Below are 15542 nucleotides of genomic sequence, written 5' to 3'. Positions count from 1 at the left end.
CTATCCCAGGACCCTGAGATCATGACCTGAGCAGAAGGCAGAGGCTTAACCCTCTGAGCCACCCAGGCACCCTTCCTTTTTCTTTTTTTTTTTTAAGGTGGTTTTATTAAACCACAGGTACAGGATCCGTGGACTAGAAGTACTGCCAGGCAAAAACTTCTCAAACAGGTATAAAATGCATTATCCACAAACTATGAAATATATTGAACTATATTAAAGCAAGAACTTCTGTTCATTGAAAAACACCACTTAGAAAATAAAAAAGCAAGCTACAGTGGAAAAGGTATTTGCAATAGATTTCTCTAACAAAAGGATCAGATCCAGAATATACAAAGAGGTCCTACATATAGAAAAAAGACAGACAACCAAATAGAAAACTAGGCCGACTTGGCCAGGCAAGTCATGAAAGGTAACCAATAGACATTAAAAAAGGTGCCCAAATTTACTAGATATCAGGGAAATGCAGACTAAGGCCACAGTGAGATACCAGTGCATATACACTAAATAGCTGAAATTAAAAAGACTGACAACATCAAGAGTTGGCACGAAAGTGGAGAAACTAGACTTCTCATGTGTTGTGGGCATGTGAACTGTTATAATCTCTTTGAAAAAAATATTGGCAATATCTACTGAAGCTAAACATATACATGCCCTATTACTCAGCAGTTCTACTTCTAAGTATATATCCAATAGAAATACATATACATCAGTCAAAAAATTTATTTTTTAAAAAATGTAAAGGAAGGGGCACCTGGGTGGCTCAGTGGGTTAAAGCCTCTGCCTTCGGCTCAGGTCATGATCCCAGGGCAGGGTCCTGGGATTGAGCCCCGCATCAGGCTCTCTGCTCAGCAGGGAGCCTGCTTTCCCTCCTTTCTCTCTGCCTGCCTCTCTCCCTACTTGTGATCTCTGTCTGTCAAATAAATAAATAAAATCTTAAAAAAAAAAATGTAAAGGAAAAATAAATACCAGTTTGGAATAGTGGTTACTTCTGAGGAGAGAACATGAGGAGCAAGTGAGAGATTAGGAAGGAGTACATAAAAGCTCAACCTATCTGAAATATTAGTTTCCTGAAGAGAGAATTCAAAGCAAATGTGGTAAAATATTAAGACTTCATAAAGTTCTGTGAGAAGAATGTGGATGTTTGTTATAGTATTCTTTATAACTTTCTCTGTGCTTAAAATATTTCATAAAGAAATCTTTTTTGGATGTGCCTGGGCCACTCAGTCATTAAGAGTCTGCCTTCAGCTTAGGTCATGATCCCAGTTGGATCGATTCCCTCATGGGGCTCCCTTCTCAGCAGGAAGCCTGCTTCTCCCTCTCCCACTCCCCCTGCTTGCGTTCCCTCTCTTGCTGTGCCTCTCTCTGTCAAATAAATAAATAAAATCTTTAAAAAAGAAATTTTTATTTATTTTCTTTAATTTAATTTTTAAAAAGATTTTATTTATTCATTTGAGAGAGAGATTTAAATATGTAATATGAGTAAACAGTATAATGCCAATACTGTGTATATAAACATACCACACACACACACACACACACACACACACACACACAGATTGACATGATATGATGTGATGAAACTGGACTTTTTTTTTTTTTGGTGAGCAGCAAAGCAAGATTTATTGAGTGACAGCAAAGTTATAGCACAAAGCTCCTGAAGAGGGCAGGGACCTGAGAGGGTTGCCACCAGAACTTCTAAATCTAGGGGTTTTTATGGTCTTGTTAGTGGGCTGTTTTAATCTGATTAAACCTTCCTGTACCTGTCATCCAATCAGGTTTTTGTCACCTATCTATCACATGGGAAAGGGTGGAGGGCTCCTTGCAGGGTGGTGTAAAATCCTTTTAAAGGTGGTTTCCTCTTAAGGTAGGACCCCCCTGTTCCAGCTTGCCTGCCTTCCAACTATCCTTCATCATTCCCTGCCTCTGAAGAGGTAACCCTAACTCCTGTTAGGGAAAAAGGGTGAAAACTAATGGTAGCTACTTCCTGCTGGTCAGGCGCTTTGGACCGGGCAGCAGTCAGGTGAAACTGGCATTTTAAATCAGGAGTCCTCTTTCCCTGAACCCATAACCTCAGTCTAATCATGAGAAACACATCAGACAAATCCCACTGAAAGACATTCTATAAAATATCTAATGGCAGGGGTGCCTGGGTGGCTCGTTGGGTTGTGCCTCTGCCTTCGGCTCAGGTCATGATCCCAGGAATCCTGCGATCAAGCCCCAAATCGGGCTTTCTGCTCGGTGGGAAGCCTGCTTCCTCCTCTCTCTCTCTCTGCTTCCCTCTCTGCCTACTTGTGATCTCTGCCTGTCAAATAAATAAATAAATTTTAAAAAAAATCTAATGGTAAAACCATCAAGGTCATCAAAAACCAGAAAGTCTGAGAAAATGTCACAGCCAAAAGAAGTTTAAGGAGACATGACAACCAAATGCAATTTGAGATCCTGGATGGGATCCCAGAACAGAGAAGAGGCGTAAAGAAGAACTAAGGAAGGGGTATCTAGGTGGCTCAGTGGGTTAAGCCTCTGTCTTCAGCTCAGATCATGATCTCAGGGTCCTGGGATTGCACCCAGCATCAGGCTCTCTGCTCAGCAGGGAGCCTGCTTCCTCTCTCTCTCTGCCTAGCTCTCTGCCTACTTGTGATCTCTGTCAAATAAATAAATAAAATCTTTTAAAAAAAAAAGAAGAACAACTAAGGAAATCTGAATGAGGTATGTACTTTAATTAATGATAATGTATCAATATTGGTTAATTAATTATAACAGATGAACCATACTAATTTAAATGTTAATAAGAGAAATTGGGTGGTGTACAACGGAAACTCTGAATTGCCTTCATAAATGGTCTATACATCTAAAATTGTTCTAAAATTAATTACGTTTATTTTTTTAAGTCAAGTAATTTAGCCAAATTCATACATGTAGTAAATACCCAATACCTAAAGTTCAAAGGCCAACACAAATGATTACAAACCCTATGGTTTTTCCACTACGCCAAACCCTTCCAATTTTACTGTCTGTAGGATTATCTAGGTAATTGTATGACAACCTAAATAAGTTCCTTTAGGATAGAGAAAAAAAACCCTTTTTTTTCTTTGCATACAATTGGTGTTTAGTAAATTATCTTAAGTTAACTACCCACAGAAAGTCCCACCCAGAAACCTAAAGAATCTTCCACTTTCAGAGAACTTTACCAGGTTTGACCGACAGTCTATACCGCCAGCTCTATAGAGAGCCGCGATAGGCCCTGGGCTCTGGGCCCTTCAGTTCTGCAAGGGTCCTGTGCTGCCATCTACAGGTACCTGGTAAGCGTGGACTTCCCCCTGCTATATCTCGGGAACTAGTAGGGCGAGTGTAAATAGGAGAGAAGACTCAAGCGCTAATTAAATTACAGAACATATGTAACTGTCACATAGGTCATTTGACACTTGTACAAAGCAAGGGCCCTGCTTCTCTCCGGCGATTGCAGACTCTTCTAACTTCGTATTAACACTTAGGCTCCTAAAATTCACAGAATTCCTTTCTGACCCACCTTCCACAGGTACAGATCTGGCTGTTACGGCCCATCTCCCAGAGCTCAGATTCTCCCGTACGGCCGTAGGCTGTAGACACTTGCTCAACCTCACAGACTTGAGACACCACCAACCAGATTCTCCCGTCTTTACAGACTCCTGAAACTCCTTGCAGTACCTTGCAAACCCCACAGACCTCCCCCATTAAAACAAATGCGTGCGCTAACCCAGACGTCCCCAGAAAAAGGCTCAAGTTCCGCAGGCAGCTCACACTAACGCGAAAGCCCGGGAGAGCCCCAGTCAGGCTCGGTACCCTCAGGCTAGCGCTTTGATGCCAGCTCCCGCTCCCCCACCCCCAGTCCGATCCGGTCAGCCAAGGCCCGCACCCTGAGGGCCAAGGCCCCGCCCCTCTAGACCTGTCATCACAGAAGCCGCACGTGGCCGGGGTGGGACCTCGGGCGACCTGCAGCCAACACTTTGTCTCCCCCGCCATCCATTGGGGCCGCCGCCGCCAATCAGAGCCAGCGGATCCAGGCTGGAGCTCTAGCGCCCGGGTGAGGCGGGCAGGCGAAGGGGCGGGGGTAGGAGGGTCTCTGAGACCCGCCTGGGCTCGCGGTGGAAGAGGGCCTGGCCTGGGTTCTGCTAGGCTGGAATCCGAGGGCCGGGTCCCAGCGAAAGGCAGAGAAACCAGAAGAGGGCGGGGATCAGGGAAGGGGCTAGTGACGGATGTTCCTGGGGAGACGCCGGGGAGAGAAGGGGCGGAGCCCTGGGGCGGAGCTTTGTTACAGGGGAGGAGCCAAAGGAATTAAAGAAACTAGGAAAGGGGACGAGCCCAGAGAAGGTGGGAGGTGGGACAAGGGAGGGAGTGGGCCTGGGCGTTGCGGGGGCGGGGCTCGGACGAAGGGGTGAGGTTTGCAGGCCGAGGCTGCTGCTACGGCCTCTCTGTAACTGCCCCAACCCACTACCTCCTCAGGTGCAACGGGACTCACGGAACTACAGGTGTGGGGTGGGGTGCGCGTGGAAGGAGGGACTAGGATGGGGGTGCGCTTGGGCAAACAGGAGGTGAGGGGCACGTTAGAGAAGGAGAGAATCTGAGGACTGCTGTGGGGGGGAAGGAAGACAGAGTTGGGGGAGGACTTGGGGGCTCAATGTGTGGGTAAGCAGGTGCATTCTCCAGGGGCCCTTGTGGGGGAGAGGCCGGAGTGTTTTGCCGAGGTTGGAGGTACAGTGTGAGGGGGCTAGGTCGCTGTCTGATGTGGAGGGTTGGAGGCTGGCTATACTTGAGGGGGAGGGGATCTAAAGTTGCTTTGGGGAAAGCAGGTGCCCTATGATGGAGAAGAGCTGGTGGTCCAGAGTGTGGGAGAAACGGAGGGACAGAGGGACTGTGCACAGAAAGAAGGGATGGGGTTGTGGGCACTGTGTGAGGGGAAGAGGTTGTAGGCCCCAACTGAGGGGGGAAGAACCACTAGTCCTTTGAGAAAGTCCTGGGGCTTTGTAGAGACTCAGGAAGAGGCTTATGTACTGTGTTCTAGGAATGGTATGATGGAATTGGTGGGGTAAAGAAGCCAGTCCCTAGTGCTCCTGGCTCCTTGGCTCCTAATAACACCTTCAGGCTACCACTCTTAGGGAGGATCAGACCCCACCACTCTTAGGGAGGATCAGGCCCCACTTGCTACTAGGTCTTCTGTGACTGTCTCCTCAGTTGGCTTTGGATCTGTCTGGGTGAGACTGGAGTTTCTTCCCCCAGCTGGTGTTCCTGTTAACCCCCACTCTAGTTCCTGTTCCTCCCAGAAGCTTGCCTTGGTCCCTGTCTTCCCCCTCCCCCACTTTGCCCTGCCCTATGCTCTGGGTGTGCTCATTTCCCACTTCCTTCCTCGCCCTGGGGCCTGGCCTGGGACTTGCCCGTCCAGGAGCTGTGCCCTGCCCGGAACTTTGTGCTCAACGGCCACAGACCCTAGTTACCAGGAGCAAGGCCCAGACCCCACCCCACTCCTACCAATATCTCTTCCAACAGCCTCCACAAGTGACTGGCTGCCACTTTTTCACCACTTGCCACAAACTTACTTTCCCCACCCTTTTCCTTCTCTTGGGTGGGGAAACCTAGGACCTAGAAAATGGGCTTCTTTGGGAAGGCTGAAAATTACTGAGTCTTAGATATATGTTTTGAGAGATGGGCTACTATGGCAGGCCGAACTCCAGAAAGGATATGAGGTTCCAGCCTTAGCTGGAAGAGGAAAAGAGAATGACAACCACACTCCTGGCTTGGAAGCTGATGGTCAGAATGGAGACAAGGGCTTAGACCTCCAGGGAGCCCCTCAGGTTTCCTGAGGAGCCTTGATACAGTGCCAAAGTTCTATTTGCCCCTGGGCTATCTGGGAGAGGGTGAAAAAGGCCAGCCTTCCCCACAGTGGCTGAATGTGTGTGACAGTGTTACTGAAAGGGGCCCCTAGCCAACCTCCTTCTAGCTGTGACTGGCCAGGGAGGGAGGGGGTGCTGAGGCCAGACAAAGCCGTTGGGTAGGGTGGGGTAAGGGAGGGCAGGCTGAAGCCTTTTGAGGAGGAGCTGATTGCTATGGCAACACAGCTTCCCAGACCGTCTCTCAGAGAGGCGGGCCTAGGGCAAACACTCAAGCTTCCTCAGGACTGAGGCATTTGTTTGAGTGGGTGGGGCATGAAGAGAAAGGGCATCAGTTTGCTGTGCTGAGGCTGGAATATATAGCCTCTCTGCTTCAATAAAAGCGGGAGGGCATTCAGACATTTGGGTCCATCCTCTTTTAAAATGAATTTGAGTGAACAATTGCTATTAGAAACATAGCAATATAAGGCCAGAGTTGCAGAGGCCCTTAGTGGCCATCATTTATACAAACTACTCATCTTACAGAGTTGAAAATTTACAGCCACAGAGATTGACTTTCTCTGGGTCTCACAGTGAAAGAGCAGGAATTAGGATCCAGGCCTTCTGATTGTGTTCACGCAGCCCAGGGCTCATCATTTTTTCAGCCAATGTTTATTGAGTGGCTATTATGTGCCAGGCACTGATGTTGATTCTGGGAATACTGGCATGAACAAAACAACATTGCTGCTCTCATAGAGCTTCCATTCTAATGGGGGAGAAAGAAATACGCATGAGTGTGTGAGGCAGAGAGAGGCCATGCGGTGATAACTGCTATGAAAAAATAAAGCAGGGTAAGAGTTTGGGGCAGCTAGGTAGGGCCTCTTGATTGTACCATGCTGTTTTCCTAGGGTACAGAGAGGCCTAGAACATCTTTGATCCTTCCCGCTGAAATGTTGCCCCCCTGACCTTTGCAAGTAACTAAGGCCTTAGCCTATGTTAGTGGCAGTAAAACAGAACTTACTGCCTGTTCTGTGGCATCACCAAGGGACTATTAATTTCCTTTAGTGTTCTGTGTCCGTTTGTCTTCCCAGTAAGCTTTTACTAAGGCAGGCAGGTTCTTTCTTTGGTACTCTGCCATTTTGTTCAGGATTTTGAAAATTTCCTGAATCCTGTTCTTACTATTAGAGAACCAATGAAGAAGTGAGTCCACCGGAACTGGGTTCTTTTTCAGGGTTTTTCTCCTGGTCTGAGGTGAGGAGAGAGGGCCAGAGAGAAGGGTTACTTAGTTTTTCTTCCTAAGTCTAAGGCTGAAGGAGGAAGTAGGGGGAGGGGAGCCTTCCTTTACTGCACACTGACAACCTCTGGGCCCTTGGGGCCTACAGCACAGGCAAGGTAGAAACAAGGATGTTGGGCCTTCTTTGGGCTCTGAACTATGGAAGAATGGACTCCCCCTCTTCTGGATGCACAACCAGAGAGTCTACCCTCGCTGATGCCAGTTCTCCAGGAATCAGTTTGAGTCTTCCCTCTTTGTTTTGTGTTGTTATTGTTTTAAGATTTTATTTGTAAGTAATCCCTACACGCAACATGGGGTTTGAACTTCCCACTCCAAGATCAAGAGTTGCATACTCCTCTGACTGAGATGATGCCATGAGTCTTCCCTCTTTTGATTCTGGTGTTTGCTTGCTTCTGTGGAAGACTGAAACAAAAAGCTTCTTAAGTTTGGAAACTGACTTATCAACAAGTGCAGACGGGAAGATTGTCAGGGCTATGTATATTCTTAGCTTGCCCCTAAAGCAGCCCCTCTAAAAAGTATCTTTTAATGCCCCGTCCATGCAGAGGTTCCCATCCTGGTCATTTAAAGGGTAGAAGGACAAGAATTAAGAATGCTGATTCTGCTGCCACTTAATTTGGCTGATTCTGGCCTAAGCCTGGAGCCCAGTGACTCAGGGGCAGGATAGGGAGTTTCAGGGGAGCTGTGAGTCATGGAAGTGAGCTCCATCAGAAGAGTTTGGCACATCTCACTGCACTAATGGCAGAAGCCTTACTATCTCACTTCCCCTGGGTGCTCTGTCTCCTATAAAGAGAGAGTACTGGTAGAAAGGACTAAGCAGTCTGGTCTCAGAATGGTAGTTCAGAGACACAAAAAAGGATGTGTAGGTCCCTGAATTAAAATGTATCCCTATCTCAGGAGTCCTTGGGGTCCCTCTCATGAAGGCAAAAGAACATCAATATAGAGTAAGAAAAGGAAGAATACCATTTCTCAATGGAAGGACACAGGGTCCCACTGCTGGACTATTTCATCTGTTCTGGCATGAAGGAAGCTTTCTAGACTTCAGCAGTCCTCTGGTCTCTGAAGCTCTGGTTTGCAAGGAAGGGAGAGATGAATGGGAGTGGGGACATTTGGGGTTTGGTGTGGGAAGAGCAGGCCGACTTTGGAGATTGTCGAACTTGTCTATGAAAGCCCTAGGGCGTCCTATTAAACACGGTCGGAAGAGGTAGGGTGGAGGTGAGAAGTGGGAGGCCCAAGCCTTTGAAAGGGTTAAATGGAAGGGGAGGGCGCGCCTTTGGATTCCGGCAGATGAGGGGTTAAGGAGATGGGCGGGGTGGTCCCGGGTAGGCCTGCCCCCTTGTGGACCAATGGGCGTGCGTCTCTTGAAGGGGGCGTGCCTCACACTTGAGGTCGTGGAGAGGCTGGACTCCTATGGGCCAATCAGCATGATCGCTGCCCATGGAGGGCGTGGTCTTAGGGGGGCGTGGCGGCCGCGTTTGCCGCGGCGGGGGTGTTGGGGCATTGGGCGGGGCGGGCGGCCCCATCAGCTGGTAGGAAATGGCCTGTGAGTCAGAGGGGCAGCGGAGTCGGCAGCGCGGAGCCGGGGCGGCCACCGGGAGGGACAGTCGCGGGGAGGGGTGCGGCAGTGGCTGGGGGGCTGCGGGCTCCAGAGCCCGCTGGTGTTGCACACGAAGCTGAACAGAGAACAGCCTAGCAGAGCAGAGCTCTGCCTGAGCCACCCTTTGTCTGGGTTGGGGGCCCGTGGCGGGGAGGACCCGGGATTCGAGGGGAGGGACCGGGACGGGACGGAAGGGCCCGGAGCAGCGGCCGCCGCGGCGGAGCCAATTTAAGAGCGGGGTGAGTGTGTGCTAGGGGGGAAGAGCAAATCTCCGAAGCTCCACTAGGGAATGGGGCCTGTCCCAGGGTCTGGGGAGGAGAGGGGTGAAAATGGACCTGGGAGACTAAGCAGGGGTGGGGGAATAGTCCAGAACAAGGAGTCCAGGAAAAGGGGTGAGTTGGCCGGGCTTAGTTTGGAGGAGGTGCTGACATCTGCTCCCTCTCCACTGAAGGTAGAGGGTTTTAGGCCAGCCGTTGAGGGGCTGGTGAGAGAGCAGAGCTTGACTTTTGTAATCACAGTGGTGGTCCATGGGAGTAGCCCCCCTAGCGTGTGTGGACACGTATAGGGAAAAAATGCAGAGCAGCTGGCTGTTCTCTCTCAACTGGATGAGGGTAGAAGGCACATGGAGAGGAATTCTCCTTCCTGTCACCCTCTTTGATCAGTGTAGAAATGGGTATCTTTAATACTGAAGGGAAGGGGAGAGTGAGCCTGGAGCTTATATCTATACCAACACCCACCCTACCCCACCTCCCAGGCCTAGCAGGTGTCTGAGGTACAGAACCATGGTATTCTGGGACATGTTGTTTTTGCTGGCCTTGCTCCCTGGGCATGTTGGGAACTGTAGTCCTTGCCAGCCACAGCCTGGCACAGCTGTTTGACGCCAGCTGCTGCCCACCCCCTGCACAGAGTGAGGTTTGGCCTACTCTGCCCCCCTCCTCCACAGTCCTGCCCCATGAGTCAGCTTGAAGCCATGATCTAGAGCCAGACAGGCTGGGTAGCAGGGAAGTGAGTCTTAGAGCTTCTCATTGACAAAGCAGGAACTGAGAGGGCTCTGGGAAAATAAGCAGATGCCAGGCATGCTGGGGTCAAGTAGGGCATCATGTCATCACCTGGCTTTCCCAGGGCAAGGACTCAAGAGGCCAACTTGGATGACCAGGGGGTGGAGTGTTATAGAAAAGGCGGTTTCTGAATACATATGGTTTGGGTAGAGAAAAGGAGGGGTAGAGATGAATACATGTTGCGCCACTGACAGTGCTGTCATTGGAGTTCTGCCCTTTCCAGATACCCCAACCACCACAGAAAACCAGAATTTTCTTAGGGGTCTTACTTCTAATGAGAATGTGGTGAAATAGGGTAGTGTTAGATGCAATGATAGGAACTTGGTATAGGAAATCTTTTCAGTCTCTGGGGTACAACTCTCTTTCCCTTTCTCCCTGCCCTCCACTTCCACCTCTCTCATTGCTGACTCTCTCTATATAAGTAATATCTCTCTGCTTCTCTCATTCTGGGAGTTTTTCTCTGCACTGCCAGGACCGATTGCACTGCCGAGATCTCTGGGGCTTCCATTCTACTTTTTTGAGCCCTGCTATGTGCTTAATCCCTATACTTGAAGTTTGGTGGAGGAGCAGAACACAAACCTATCCTGAAGAACCCCATAGTCTGTCTAGGAGAATTCTTTCTTTTTTCCTTTCTTCCCCCTTCCCTTCCTTCCTTCCATCCGTCCTTCCTTTCAGATTTATGTATATATTTTAGAGATTGAGAGAGCACAAGTGTGAGGGGCAGAGAAGAGGAAGAGAGAATTTCCAGCAGACTTTACACTGAGTGTGAAGCCAGCACGGGTCTCCATCTCATGCCACTGAGATCACCTGAGCCAAAACCGAGAGTCAGATGCTTAACTGACTGGGCCACCTAGGCACTCCTGTCTAAGAGATTTCTTACGTACAAGAGCAAGCAAAACTGTCACTGGATTACAGAAGATAATGACACTGCTTTAGGTGGAGTCCAGAGAGGAGAGAGAGAGATTTATGGCTTAGGGTGGCCAGAGTAGGCTTTCTGGAGGGAATGGTGTTTGGGCTAGCCAAGGAGTAAGGACAGGACTTAGGTAGGCATACAGGGGATATTCTTTGAAGGGGAAGAGATATTGTGGATGGCAGTCAGCACAGGCTACTGCACAAAGGAGAAGCTTGATCCTGGAGGCAATATTTCCTTACATAAAGGAAGATGGCCTTCAATTTGACATTCCCCTCACCTAGTATGGGATCCTGGGGATGAACCAGTCAGTAGAGACCATCTTGTGCCCTGGCAGAAAAACAGTGGTTTGCATTTTTGTTTGTGGATCACGTTGTGGCAAAGTGAGGAGGTAGTCTTAGTTGCTTCCAGCTGTCTGACTGCCCCTGCCTTATCTCTAGTTTGCAGGGCCTAGGGGGAGGGTAGGTCCTGGAAAGTGCCTTCTGGCAGTGCCTCCTCCACTCCCCCTCCACTTGTTTTTGATTAGACTTGTTGCCTCCTATTAAAGGGATAGACTGCTGGAGGCAATTGGGAGTTTTACTTTCGAAGGGCCACCTTTGAGCTGACCTGAGGTTTGTACCTCTGAGGAGTGCTCAGGGGATACGAGTTTCTGCAAGATCTCTGCCCTTAGGGCTTTGGGGTAGCACTGTCCCTTTGGAGATAGACTTATGGGAAGGAGTTACATAACTCAGTGGCCCGGACTAGGAGGGCTAAATGGAAGAATTCATTCTTTCATTGTTGGCCCCGACCAACTCTCAGGTGGCATGATCTCTTGGATCCTGGATATTACATCCCCCCCCCTCAAGTTCAGGGCAGAAATCTCTTTGCTGGTGGCCCTGATAAGTGGTCATCCTGCCACAACTTACTTCTCACATCCTTATTCCACTGAATGGAGACCTGCCTCTCTCTGATTCCTTAGGTAGCCCAGCTCTGCCCTCTGGGCTCTGGATCCCAAGACTGCTCCTTCTGTTTCTGAAGAGCTTTTCATATGGGAGAAGGATATCCTGGAGGGTACTCTGGGAGCTCACAATTGGAGAGGAGCCTTACCATTGGCTCCAGGCATTCTGGCTTATGTCTGCTCTTCTTTCCTCAGGGTCCGGCTGAGCCCAGGAGCTGCACGGAATGGTGGCAGTCACCTTGCCAGTGCAGCGGGAATGGACCAGACTGCAAGCTAGGAGAGCAAGGCATCAGTCAGGAAGAGGGAACACACATCTAGGCTTAAGGCCTCTTCATCGGCGTGAGTGCTAGGGAAAGGGAGGGGAAGCAGTTCCAGTAAGAAACCTGAGCTAAACACGTTACCCTCTTGGAAGTTCTCGCACTGGTCTATTATTAATGGGATCAATATTCCATTAATTTTTCTGGGGATTTGGACACCTTCACCCCCAGGAACCCCACAAGGTCATCTCTTCAGGCTGGGGGAGGATCTGAAACTCAAGTGGAAGGGAGAAGACTCATTGATTCCTCTGATGGTCTTTTCTTCTCTTCTCTTGCACAGATGTCCCCAGGCCCCCCAGCCCAGGCCCAGCATAAAGGCTGTGTGGGGGGGCCCCCCTGACCCAAGGGGGGCTTCATGCGCCACGTGCAGGCGGAGCCGTCTCCATCCTCAGAACCAGAGGCTGGCCCTTCACAGCCTGCAGTCAGGCAGGGGGCCCTCCAGGGTGGCCTGCTCATGGGCTACAGCCCAGCAGGGGGGGCGACATCCCCCGGGGTCTACCAGGTATCCATCTTTTCCCCTCCAGCTGGTGCCTCCGAGTCTCATAGGGCCCTCAAACGGCCGGCCCCATCCACTGAGGTTCCCAGGGAGCTGAAGAGAGGTCCTGGGCTGGGGGCCAGAGAGGGACTACCCCCTGAAGAACCATCTACTGTGAGACTACTAGGCCCAGAGGGACTGGAGCTGGGACTGGGTGTGACCAGCCAGCATTTCTGCCATCATGGCCTCTGTGTTGTGGAACAGGGAACTAGCTCCACCTCACCTTGGACTTCAGGGGCCCAAAGTCCCCCCTGTTCCCCATCAAATGCTTCCTGCAACAGTTTGCACACCAGAGACTGGGCTTCCCCAGATCCAGGGAGACAGGGGTCCCTGGGGGAGTCTCCAGGGTCAGCCCCTCTGGGCCAGCTGCACACATTTGACACTGATTTGCACAGTCTTGCACAAATAGGGGGTAAGAGCCCAGTGGCTGGGGTGGGCAACGGGGGCAGCCCTTGGCCTAGGGAGTCCCCTGGCACTGCCAATGGGCATAGTCCCGAGCACACACCCCCTGGCCCTGGACCTCCAGGCCCCTGCCCCACCAAGCGAAGGCTGCTTCCTGCTGGAGAAGCCCTGGATGTCAGCTCTGAGGATGAGGGGCCAGCCCCTCGGAGGCGCCGGGGAACCCTGGGCCGCCCTCCTGCTGCCAACAGTTCTGATGCCAAAGCCACACCCTTCTGGAGCCATCTGCTGCCTGGGCCCAAGGAGCCTGTGCTGGTAAGCCAGGAGAGGAGATGGTCTACTCTTAAGTAGATACATGTATGGGAAAAGGTGAAGACTAGGGGTGGGGGATGTTCCTATGAGAGCTTGTAATGAGTTCCTGCTTGCAAACATACTTGGCCTCCACCCAATCTCTTTTTGTAATCTTTCCTCTCCATAGGACCCAATAGACTGCAGTCCCATGGGGCGGAGGCTGAAAGGTGCCCGTCGCCTAAAGCTGTGAGTGATCAGCTTCTCCCTCTGCTCTGTCCCTGCAAACAGGGCAAAAGTCTGTAATCCTTTTTCCAACCCCAGGGTAGGGGACCCCAGGGCAGGAGCCCTAGATAGTGGCAAAGGGTGAACCCAAGGACATGAGGTAGCATAGCAGAATGCTTTAAGCCAACACACTGTGTGTCCCCTCCCCTACCAGGAGCTCCCTTCGAAGCCTCCGGAAGGGGCCAGGCCTGCTGAGCCCCCCCAGTGCCTCCCTTGTTCCTACCCCTGCCGTCAGCCGTACCCTGCTGGGCAACTTTGAGGTAGTTCCCCTTGGATTCTGTAATTGGGGGGCCTTGGGGGAAGTGAGATGGTGGAATGTGGCTTGGATGGGTAGGGAAAACAGCTGGTGTCTGTCTCCTAATATGCTTTCCCCATCTCCGCCCCAGGAATCATTGCTGCGTGGACGCTTTGCACCATCTGGCCACATTGAGGGCTTCACGGCAGAGATTGGAGCTAGTGGATCCTATTGCCCCCAGCATGTCACGCTGCCTGTCACTGTCACCTTCTTTGATGTTTCTGAGCAAAATGCCCCGGCCCCCTTCCTGGTATGACCTGACCTCAACTCTAAGTTAGTTGTGAGGAGGATGAGGGGTTGGTGGCAGAAGGAATTCTTAGGTGTTCAGGGCCCGGTGGGGAGAACTCTTGTGTGGGGCAATGGCCAGGCCCAGAGTGAAAGATTATGGAGATGGATGAGACCCCACCTTAGCTGATGGCTCCATGGCCTTTCTAGGGTGTCGTGGACCTGAACCCCCTGGGGAGGAAGGGTTACAGCGTGCCCAAGGTGGGCACCATCCAAGTGGTAAGTTTTCCCTGAGGAGGAGGGGGAGTAGGGAGAGGAAAACAGCCCCTAGACCCTACGAACCTTGTTCTGTCCTGCCCCCAGACCTTATTTAACCCCAACCAGACTGTGGTGAAGATGTTCCTTGTGACTTTTGACTTCTCGGACATGCCTGCTGCCCATATGACCTTCCTGCGCCATCGCCTCTTTTTGGTGCCTGTGGGTGAGGAGGGAAATGCTAGCCCCACCTGCCGCCTCCTCTGCTACTTGCTGCACCTCAGGTTAGGACAGTGCCCAGGGGCGGTTGGGAAGGTCCAGGGAAAGAATTTTCCCCACCCCGGGTTTTCTCTTCTCTGAATAGGATCTCTCCTGGCCTCTAAACTGTCTGGATCCTTTCTTTGATCACCCTGTCCTCCCCCAGGTTCCGGAGCTCCCGCTCAGGCCGCTTAAGCCTGCATGGAGACATCCGCCTGCTTTTTTCACGCCGGAGCCTGGAACTGGACACAGGGCTCCCCTACGAACTGCAGGCAGTGACTGAGTCCCCTCACAACCCACGTTATTCACCTTTGCCCTGATTGTCAGTGCCCTGAACCCATGGGGGCCAAGTACCAGCCCATCCTGCTCCATCCCGAACAGAGCAAATACGTGGAAAGGTGGCAAAAGATCCTTCAGGCTTGAATTAAAGCCCTCACCATGCTCATGCCCAAATTGATTATTTGGGTATTTAAGGCTTCCTATCCTTACCACACTCTGCTCTACTTTGGGTACTCCACGTGCCTCCCCACCCCCTTGGATTTCCCAGGCCAGCTTAGGTAGTGGGGAGACACCAGAGCTATCCCAAGGTTATCCCAAGTTCCCAGGCAAGTTATGCCAGCGTTGCCTCCCTGTCCTGGGCAGGGGCCACTTATTATTTTATTTATTTTTAATTTATAATTTATTCAAATTGGATTGCCTTGGTAACCTCCCAAACCTGGTAATTGGCATTTCCCCTCCTCTATTCCCACTCTCAGATATTGCTCCAAGCTCAGGAGTTGAAGAAGCTGATGTGGGGGTTAGGGAAGAAATCTTTTTCCTCAGCTGACAGCAGAGAGGTTATCCCAGAAGGACTGAGTCACTAGCCAAAGACTCAGCTTCCCGTGCCCTATCTTATACCTTTCACTTCCCCATCCTCTTACCCCTCTCTGAAAGCCAGCTGTGTGTGTGTGCATGTGTGTGAGTGTGTGCACGTATGTGCGCACATGCAAGCTTGTATTTGTGTGGTGTGTGTGAGAGACAGCTTGCATGCATGCACACACACAGGTTAACCA

At 50.8% G+C, this 15542-nt stretch overlaps 1 protein-coding gene across 8 annotated transcripts; it reads left to right on the top strand.

The window, feature by feature from the left end:
* Nucleotides 1-3952: 3952 nt before the first annotated feature.
* FAM214B (family with sequence similarity 214 member B) lies at nt 3953-14943 on the top strand. Of its 8 annotated transcripts, none has more exons than XM_032860490.1 (9): nt 3953-4060; nt 11829-11972; nt 13012-13199; nt 13363-13421; nt 13612-13717; nt 13844-14002; nt 14188-14256; nt 14341-14516; nt 14657-14943. In XM_032860490.1, exons 2-9 carry the CDS (start codon nt 11858-11860, stop codon nt 14808-14810), a joined length of 1026 nt encoding a protein of 341 aa, XP_032716381.1. In that variant the 5' UTR covers nt 3953-4060; nt 11829-11857; the 3' UTR covers nt 14811-14943. The 8 variants fall into 8 exon arrangements, with proteins under 8 accessions (XP_032716381.1, XP_032716380.1, XP_032716378.1 ...); XM_032860489.1 differs by having other exon boundaries at nt 3999-4087; XM_032860487.1 differs by lacking the exon at nt 3953-4060 and adding an exon at nt 4412-4505.
* The last annotated feature ends 599 nt before the right edge of the window (nt 14944-15542 follow it).

The sequence above is a fragment of the Lontra canadensis genome, unplaced genomic scaffold (assembly GCF_010015895.1).
Source record: "Lontra canadensis isolate GAN:19392208 unplaced genomic scaffold, GSC_riverotter_1.0 scaffold19, whole genome shotgun sequence".
NCBI lineage: Eukaryota > Metazoa > Chordata > Mammalia > Carnivora > Mustelidae > Lontra > Lontra canadensis.
Note: the sequence above shows the minus strand (reverse complement) of the source record. Positions and strands in the feature narration are given on the sequence as shown.

Excerpts from the sequence above, each read along its gene's own strand:
- FAM214B (XM_032860485.1), top strand. The coding sequence starts at position 12,306 with ATGCGCCACGTGCAGGCGGAGCCGTCTCCATCCTCAGAACCAGAGGCT. Across the intron at positions 13,422-13,611 it reads GGTGCCCGTCGCCTAAAGCT|GAGCTCCCTTCGAAGCCTCC; the intron begins GTGAGTGATCAG and ends CTCCCCTACCAG. Across the intron at positions 14,517-14,656 it reads TGCTACTTGCTGCACCTCAG|GTTCCGGAGCTCCCGCTCAG; the intron begins GTTAGGACAGTG and ends GTCCTCCCCCAG.